Source organism: Nicotiana tomentosiformis, chromosome 12, assembly GCF_000390325.3.
Source record: "Nicotiana tomentosiformis chromosome 12, ASM39032v3, whole genome shotgun sequence".
Classification (NCBI taxonomy): Eukaryota; Viridiplantae; Streptophyta; class Magnoliopsida; order Solanales; family Solanaceae; genus Nicotiana; species Nicotiana tomentosiformis.
Window position 1 is genome coordinate 128436427 of NC_090823.1, and position 9834 is coordinate 128446260.

General features: G+C 40.6%; 1 protein-coding gene across 1 annotated transcript; it reads left to right on the plus strand.

Moving 5' to 3' along the window:
• Positions 1-8870: 8870 nt before the first annotated feature.
• Positions 8871-9287, plus strand: LOC138903379 (uncharacterized). The gene has a single exon (XM_070191351.1). It carries the CDS (start codon positions 8871-8873, stop codon positions 9285-9287), a length of 417 nt encoding a protein of 138 aa, XP_070047452.1.
• Positions 9288-9834: the final 547 nt, after the last annotated feature.

A 9834-nucleotide genomic window follows, 5' to 3' on the forward strand; every position in this document is an offset into this window, starting at 1 on the left:
CATTGTGTTTATTGACGACATTCTGGTGTACTCCCGGAGTTGGGAGGATCATGAGCAGTACCTGAGGACTGTTCTTCAGACCTTGAGAGAAAAGAAGTTATATACAAAATTCTAAAAGAGTGAAATCTGGCTAGATTCAGTGGAATTTTTGGGTCACGTAGTGTCGAGTGAGGGGATCAAGGTAGATCCGAAGAAGGTGGAAGCAGTGCAGAGTTGGCCTAGACCGTCCTCAGCTACGGAGATCCGGAGTTTTCTTGGTTTGGCGAGGTACTACAGTCTATTTATAGAGGGTTTCTCATCTATTGCAGCACCTATGACCAGGCTGACTTAGAAGGGTGCTCCATTCAGATGGACGGAGGAGTATGAGGAGAGCTTTCAAAAGCTCAAAACAACTTTGACTACAACCCCAATATTGGTATTGCCTACAGGTTCGAGGACTTATACTGTATATTATGATGCATCACGGATTGGTCTCGGCGCGATGTTGATGCAAGACGGTTGGGTTATTGCCTACGCGTCCAGGCAGCTGAAGGTGCATGAAAAGAACTATACGGTCCACGACCTTGAGTTAGCAGCTATTGTTCATGCCTTGAAGAATTGGTAGCACTATATGTACGGTATCCCTTGTGAGATCTACACCAATCACCAAAGTTTGCAGCATCTGTTCAAACAGAAGGATCTTAACTTGCGTAAGTAGAGGTGGTTAGAGCTGCTTAACGATTATGATATCACTATTCTATACCATCCCGGGAAGGCCAATGTGGTAGACGATGCCTTGAGTTGCCGGGCGGAGATTTTGGGGAGCTTAGCATATCTACCAGTAGCAGAGAGGCCGTTGGCATTGGATGTTCAGGCCTTGGCCAACCAGTTTGTTAGATTGGATATTTCTGAGCCGAGTCGAGTTTTGGCTTGTTTGGTCTCCCAGTCTTCTCTTTATTATCGTATCAGGGAGCGTCAGTATGATGACCCCCATCTTCTTGTCCTTAAGGACACGGTTCAGCACGGTGATGCTAAGGCAGTCACTATTGGAGATGATGGTGCATTGAGGATGCATGGCAGACTGTGTGTGCCCAATGAAGACGGATTGCGTGAGTTGATTCTCCAGGAGGCTCACAGTTCGCGGTACTCCATTCATCTGGGTGCCACGAAGATATATCAGGACTTGAGGCAGGATTATTGGTGGAGGAGAATGAAGAAGGACATAGTGGAATATGTAGCTCGGTGTCTAACTTGCCAACATGAGAAGTATGAGCGTCAAAGGCCAGGTGGATTGCTTCAGAAGTTAGAGATTTTGGAGTAGAAACGGGAGCGGATCACTATGGATTTTGTTTTTGGACTTCCACGAACTCAGCAGAAGTTTGATGTAGTTTGGGTGATTGTGGATAGGCTGACCAAGTCAGCTCATTTCATTCATGTGATGACTATTTATTCTTCCGAGCAGTTGGCTCGAGTTTATATCCGCGAGATTGTCAGGCTTCATGGAGTGCCGGTATCTATCATCTATGATAGGGGTACACAGTTTACATCATGATGCTGGAGGGCCATACAGCATGAGTTAGGTACTCGGGTTGAGTTGAGCACAACATTTCATCCTCATACAGATAGATATTCCGAGCGCACTATTCAGATACTGGAGGATATGCTCTGTACGTGTGTGATGGAGTTTGGACATTCTTGGGGATCAGTTCTTGCCACTTGCAGAGTTTGCCTACAACAACAGTTATCAGTCAAGCATACAGATGGCACCGTATGAGACTCTGTATGGTAGGCGATGTCGGTCCCCAGTGGGTTGGTTCGAGCCGAGCGAGGCTAGATTATTGGGTACAGACTTGGTCCAGGATGCTTTAGAGAAGGTTAAGGTGATTCAGGATCGATTTCGCACAGCCAAGTCCAGACAGGAGAGTTATGCGGATCGGAAGGTTCGCGATATTGCATTCATGGTTGAAGAGTGGGTCTTGCTCTAGGTTTTGCCTATGAAGGGTGTTATGAGGTTCGGGAAGAAGGGCAAACTAAGCCCAAGGTTTATTGGCTCATTCGAGGTGTTGCGGCGAGTTGGGGAGGTTGCTTATAAGCTTGCCTTGCCTCCCTGTCTAGCAGGAGTTCATCCAGTATTCCATGTTTCTATGCTCCGAAAGTATTACGGCTACCCGTCTCATGTGTTGGATTTCAGCTCAGTCCAGTTGGATAATGATTTATCTTATGTTGAGGAGCTAGTGGCGACAGAAAGGTTCGGAAGCTGAGGTCAAAGAACATTGCTTCAGTAAAGGTTCAATGGAGGGACCAGCCGGTCGAGGAGGCAACTTGGGAGACCGAACATGATATGCCTAGTCGTTATTCTCATCTTTTCACCACTTCAGGTATGTCCCTATACTCATTCGAGGATGAACGATTGTTTTAATAGGGGGGATGTAACTACTCGACCGATCATTTTGAGAGTATTAGCCCCGATCCCCTATTTACTGCTTTCCCCATATCTTTTTCTACTTATGTGACTTGCCGGGAGGATTTGTTTGTGGTTTCGGAGTGATTTGGGACACTCAGTCCTTAAAACGGAAGCTTAAGTTCTAATATTTTGACCGTAGTTGGAACTATATGAAGACGACTCCAGAATAGAGTTTTGTCGGTTCCGTTGGGTGATTTTGGACTTAGGAGCTTGTCTGGATTGTGAATTGGAGGTCTGTAGATAAATTATGCTTGAAATGGCGAAAGTTGACTTTTTGGGAAGTTTGACCATTTGAAGTAGGTCTGTAATGTCGAATATGACTTGTGTGCAAAATTTGAGGTCAATGAGACGTGATTTGATAGGTTTCGGCATCGGTAACTGTCAAAGTTGATTAAGTTTGAATGGGAGTGTGATTCATGTTTTTTTATTATTTGATGTGATTTGAGGGCTCGACTAAGTTTGTATGGTGTTTTTGGACTTTTTGGTATATTTGGTTGAGGTCCCGGGGGCCTCAGGTGTGTTTCAGATCATTTTCGGATTCATTTTAGACTTGTGTAAATTGCTGAAGTTTGTTTTCAACTTATTGTGTCATCGCACCTGCGGTTAGGTTGATCGCAGGTGCGAACACGCACGTCCGGAAGGGAGCTCGCAGATGCGGCCCTGGTCTAGGTAGCCAGTGGTCGCAGGTGCGATAAAAGGACCGCAGAAGCAGAGCCGCTCCTACGGAGAAGTGATCGCAAAAGCGAGCCTTGGTGTCTTAATTCAATTCTGGACCTCCGATGGAAATTTCGCAGGTGCAGTGTCCCAGGTGCGACTGGCAGTCTGCATATGCAAGATCATTTGGCAGAAAAGGGGAAATTATGAGGGTTTGATCTCATTTTCACTTTGGGACTTTGAGAGCTCGGATTTAGGCGATAATTTGAAGGATTTTCAGAGAAAGCTACTGGGTAATGATTCTTAACTCGTTTTTGGTTATATTCCACTAATCTATAGTTAATTTTATCATCTAATTAAAGATTTGGGTTGAGAAAATTGGGGGAAATGTTGGAAAGTTCTTCAACCAAATATTTGGGTTTTGATTGAGATTTTGGTATCACATTTAAATGATTTTGGTACAAGTGAACTCGTGGGTGAATGGGTGTTCGTATTTTGTGACTTTTACCCGATTCTAAGACGTGGGCCTGGGTAGACGTTTTGGGGTGAATTTCTAATTTCTTGTTAAAGTCTTGATTTCATAAATTAGATTAGTTCTTATAGTTATATTTATGGTATGTAATTACTTTTGGCTAGATTTGGGCCATTTGGAGTCAGAACAATCGTGGAAAAGGAATTCTTACTGGTTGATTGATCTTGGTTCGAGGTAAGTGTCTTACCTAACATTGTGTGGGGAAAATCCCCTTAGGATTTGGTATTGTTGTGATATTTCTGTGATATGAGAGCGACGTGTGCGCAAGGTGATGAGTGCGTACACAGGCTAATTGTTGTAAAATCTATTTTTTACTGAGTAGTAACTTGTTACATCTTAATTGAGTTATATCAGCATGTGTAGTTATCTTGTTTAGCCTAATATCGCATGTCTATGCATCTTAAATGCTTGTTTGAAATCTGTGCAGCATGCTTAATTGAATTCTTGTTTTCCTTTGATTTGTATCAGTCCAAACTGTAGAGTTCTTACTGTAAATTATTGTTTCCATTCGTTTCAAGCTGTGTGTTTACTTTTGGGACTACGAGGCGGTACCTCGGGAGATCCCCTTGCATATTCACTTTTAGGACTACGAGACGGTATATCGGGAGATCCCCTGTTGAGCATATTTAATTTTGGGACTACGAGATAGTATCTCGGGAGATCCCCTGTTGAGCATTTTATTTTGGGACTACAAGACGGTATCTCGGGAGTGCCCTTGTTGTTTACCACTATGTGTTGTGTTGTTACTTTCTGTAGAATTCTCCTTGTTAGATTCTCAGTCTTTTCACGTTATTATATCTTCTCTCTTACTTATTATATACCAGTAGGGTCCTAACCTGACCTAGTCATGACTCTACCGAGGTTAGGCTTGGAACTTACTGGGTACCATTGTGGTGTACTCATGCTACTATTCTGCACATATTTCGTGTGCAGATCCAGGTACCTCCTACCAGCCCCGCCATTAGTTGCGTACTTGTTGCTGCTCCGGAGACTTCAAGGTACATATGCCCGCGTCCGCAGACCTCGGAGTCCCCCTCTATCCCTTTTATGTTATTCCTCCTTTACTTCTTCTAGTTACTGATGTATAGATAGAATTAGACAAATTCTTAAAAGCTTGTGAATTGTGATTACCTAGTTTTGGGAATATTGTTTATACTCGAGTGATGGTTACTTGTACATGCCAAGCGACATTTTACCAGTTATATAGTTATCTGTTGTAGTTTAGTTGTTAAATGCTGCTTTATTTCTGTTATTCTACAAATTGTTAGGCTTACCCAATCGTGGAGACTAAGTGTCGTCACAACATCTTACGGAGGGTGAATTGGGTCGTGACAGGTACCTACTAAGTAAAAGTGTCGAGCGATTGGGAGGACTTAGTGACTGTGAGGACTGAGTGACTGGGAGGATTGAGTGAATTAATGCTCCAAGAGTATGCATATGATTTTATCATTGTGTTGCATTATAGTTTGCATGCATAATTGACATGTAGATATAGTGATGTATCATTCCTCATTTCAGTCACACTTGAAATATTTTAGCCATATTGAACTTAAACTGTTAAGTTTGGAAGCATGCCTACATTTCTGTACTGTTAAATTCTGTATTTGAACTGTACCTATTGAGTTCGTCACTACTTTCAGTCCAAGGTTAGTCTTCTTACTTATTGAGTACATTGGCTCGATTGTACTCATACTACACTCTGCACTTCGTGTGCAGATACGGGTACTTCCGGGTATGACGACTGTTGGATTTGGAGGTTTTATCTGTTGGAGACTATCGAGGTAGCTGCATTTGCGTCCGCAGACCTTGACTCTCCTTGTTTTTAGTTATTTGTACTGTTCTACCTTCCTAGACACTGTTTTAGCAGTTAGACTATGTTTTCATTTAAATCCTCATGTATTCAGTGACACCCGAATTTTTGAGAGATTTTATATTGAGTCGCGGTATTTTCCTTATCAATTATTTATGAGATTTTACTCTTAAGCTTATTTTATTATGTTTTTCAATTTTAGAGATGCATGGTTTATTGTGATTGCCGGCTTGCCTAGTATTGCGATAGGCGCCATTACGACATGTGAGATTCGGGTTATGACACAGTCGTAGAAATTACAAAAATATAAATCTTTCGGCTGATTTGTTCAGAATTTGCAACAAAAAATGAGGTTTGACTAGTGAACATATTTGCGACCGAATTGCGACCTATTCGTTCGCAAATCTATTTTTATACATCCCCCACACTTTTTTTCTTCTTTCTTATTTCTTCTCTAGTTTTTCCCCCTCTCATCCCCTGTCCTCTTCTGCCCCACCCACTCTATTTCTTCTCTAAATTAAGCATATGTGGTTCCCTGAAAAGATTCTCTCTCTCTCACTCTTCCTCTCCCTTACCCGACTCCCCTCGCCCTAATATGTTTTCCCTAATTTGTTTAACTCGTTTTTGGTGCAGGGAATCCGGCGGCTCTTCTCCCCTCTGGTGGTGGTCTGGCAATAACTTCTAACCTCCGGCAGCAGATCCGGTAGTCCATTTCTACAGTTTGTTTTGCATTAATTTAGCAATATAGTATGTATAAATTAGCTATATAATCTGCAATATATATATATGGATAAATTAGAAATAATGTTTGCAATATAGTATGTATATAGTGACTTGTTAAAAAATTGCTCGTTTAGATTAATTAGCTATTATTTTTCTTTATAGTTAGATGTTCTTGTGAAAATGGCTAGTATACTTGTATGTATCAAATAGTAAACCAAGAAAAAATTTAGATGGCATCACCTTCATGGAAGAGGATGCTGATGGACTTCTTCTACCACACAATGATGCTTTGGTAATTTCTCTTAATATTTTAGATTTTAAAATTAAACGTGGGATTGGTGGATCCAGGAAGCTCATCCAACATCATACAATAGAGAGTTTTGGAGCAAGCAAAGCTGACCGAAAATATAGTCCCAACAATAAAGCTTCTGGCAGGTTCAAGCTAACAAGTGTCACAACCCGAGGAGAAATTTTTCTGCCCACACATGTTGAAGGAGTAACGAAGACCACCTTGTTCGAGGTGGTAGATGGCGACATGGGATATAATGTAATCCTTGGAAGGCCATGGATACATGAAATGAAGGTTTTGCCTTCAACCTACCATCAACTATTAAAACTTTTACACCAGAAGGGATCAGGAACATTAGAGGAGATCAACCGGTTGCAAGTGAAATGAATGTAGTAACCGTTTGTAACGAGCAAATAGCAATTACAGGAAATAATACTTTCTTCCATCTCAATTGAAGATGATAAAGACGAGGATTCATCAGACTTATATCAGGTATCGGAGGAAACGAATGCAACCAAGTCAGCCGTAGAAAATCTCGAATGAGTGGCCTTGTTCGAAGCATTTTTGGAAAGAAAATTCCATTTAGGAACGAGGTTGAGTCTCGAACTTAGGTTAAAAACTATGAATTTTCTAAAATCTAATGTTGATTGTTTTTTGTGGTCGCATTTAGATGTGATAGGTATTCCATTAGAGGTGGCGGTCCACAAACTAAGTATGGATCCTAACTTCCCTCCGGTAAGGCAGAATAAACAACCGATAGTAGAGGTCAGAAATAGGTTTGTTAAGGAAGAGGTAACTCGATTACTCAATATAGGTTCCAATTCGAAACGTAAATTTCTCGGATTAGCTAGCTAATGTAGTAGTAATTCCTGAAAAGAATAATAAATTTAGAATGTATGTAGATTATAAAGATTTAAATAAGGCATGCCCTAAAGACATTTTCCCGTTGTCAAACATTGATCAAATGATTGATGTTCTGGCGGACATGAGTTAATGAGTTTTCTTGATGCTTATTCCGGGTATAATCAAATTAGGTTGGACCTAGAAGATCAAGATAATACTTCTTTCATCACAACATTTGGCACATATTGCTATAATGTGATGCCTTTTGAGCTTAAAAATGCCGGAGCCACTTATCAGAGGCTTGTCAATAGTATATTTGAAAAATAGATAGGTAAAATAATGGAAGTTTATATTGACGACTTGTTAGTTAAATCTACTAATGTAGGAGATCATCTGAAACATCTCCAAGAGACATTCAACATTTTGAGATAATACAATATGAAGCTTTACAAGGAGAAGTGCGCCTTCGGTGTTGGTTTCAGTGAGTTCTTGGGGTTTTTGGTCTCTAAATGAAAAATCGAATTAAACTCCAACAAAATCAAATCCATCGAGTTTATACTGAACTAGTTAACAAGTGTGAAGGAAGTATAAAGATTGACCGATAGATTAGCGACTCTAAACAGGTACATTTCGAGGTCTTCGAAAAAGTGTCATCATTTCTTTTCACTTTTAAAAAAGAAAAATGACTTGTGTGGACTCTGGAATTCCAGCAGGCACTGAAAGATCTAAAAAGGTACCTGTCTACACCTCAATTATTATCAAAACCGGAAGAAGATGAGTAACTATGATTTATCTAGCGGTCTCGAAAGTAGCGGTAAATGCTATTTTGGTCTGGGAGGAAGAAGTTATGCAATTTACTGTATATTATGTTAGTAAAATATTATCGGGAGCATAGACACAATGTTCGCACCTTGAAAAGCTATCCTTAGCTCTCGTAGTTGCTTCTCGAAAGCTTAGGCTTTCATTTCAATAGCCGTTATGACAACCTTTCCCTTGAGGAATGTCCTTCATAATCCTTAGTTGTCGGATCGTTTGGCTAAATGGGCAGTCAAATTTACTGAATTTGATATTGAATACAAGCCCAGTTCTGCAATCAAGTCACAAGGTTTGGCCGACTTCGTGACCGATTTTAGTTCGAGATTAATGTATTTACCTGCTAAAAAAGTAATGTTGGTATCGGGAACGGTATCGGGAGTTTGGACCTTTTTTATGGATGGAGTTTCCAACATAAAATGGTCCGATCTCGGTGTAGTTTTAATCACTTCTTCAAGAAAAAACCTGAGACAGGCCATTAGAATTGTACCATTAACTAACAATGAAGCCGAATACAAGGCTTAGGTTGCAGGACTTGAACTAGCTCGGGAACTAGGTTTCGAGGTCATTGAAAAAGTGCGACTCCCAGCTGGTGGTGAACCAAGTGTATGCAATTTTCGACACCAAGAAGGAGCACATGCAACAATATTGGAACAAGTTACAAGTATTACTTTCCCGGTTCAAAGAGTGGTCAATGGTGCATACTCCAAGGGAGGAAAATATGGAGACAAACACATTAGCCAATTTGGGTTCGTCCACATAAATGAAAGGATCTGATTCCGGTGCGGCAATTCAATTGTTGCATTCAGTGTTGGATGTGGATGACTATAGTGAAGTTAATTCAACCAATTTTATCTGTGATTGGAGGAACAAGTTCATTGAATATCTAAGGCATGGCAAATTTCCTGAAGACCCAAAAGCGTCCCGTGCACTACGGATCAAGGCGACTCGTTACTATCTTGTTGACGGACAATTGTATATGAGGTCATTCCAAGGACCATTGGCTCGGTGTTTAGGGACATCGGAGGCTGACTACATGATGAGGGAAGTTCGTGAAGGAGTCTGTGGAAACCATTCTGGTGCAGACTCGTTGGTTCTCAAGTTAGTCATAACTGGCTACTATTGGCTCTGGATAGAGCAAGATGTAAAGGAATTTGTAAAAAAGTGTGATAAATGTTAATGACATGCACATTTAGTGCATCAACCAGTGGAACTATTGCATTCGGTGGTGTCCCCATGACCATTCATGAAATGGGGAATGGACATAGTCGGTCACTTACCACAAGGGCCTGACAAGGTAAAATTTCTTTTGGTTTTAACTAATTATTTTACTAAATGGGTTGAAGTATGTGCTTAACAAAAGATTGGAGAACGAGAAGTGATCGATTTTATATGTGACCACATCGTCGGCCGATTTGGAATACTAAAAGAAATTTCTTGTGAAAACGGGCCACAGTTCATAGGTTCCAAAGTCAGAAAGCTTTTGGAAGGATTGAAGATCAAACGATTTACATCTTCACCATACCACCTGAGTTTTAATGGACAGGCGGAGTCAAACAATAATTATTAATATGAAGTATTTGATATTTTTTTTAAAATTTGTTATTTAGGCAACGTGCGAAAAATTGTGAAATATTTTTTTTTGCTGAGTTATTCATTCCCTTTCAACAGCTTTAAAATAGCTATCACGCGCTCATCAGTAAATATATAACATGCGGCATGCCAGG

Bases quoted from the DNA above. Each gene is read 5' to 3' on its own strand.
- LOC138903379 (XM_070191351.1), top strand. From the start codon at position 8,871: ATGAAAGGATCTGATTCCGGTGCGGCAATTCAATTGTTGCATTCAGTG.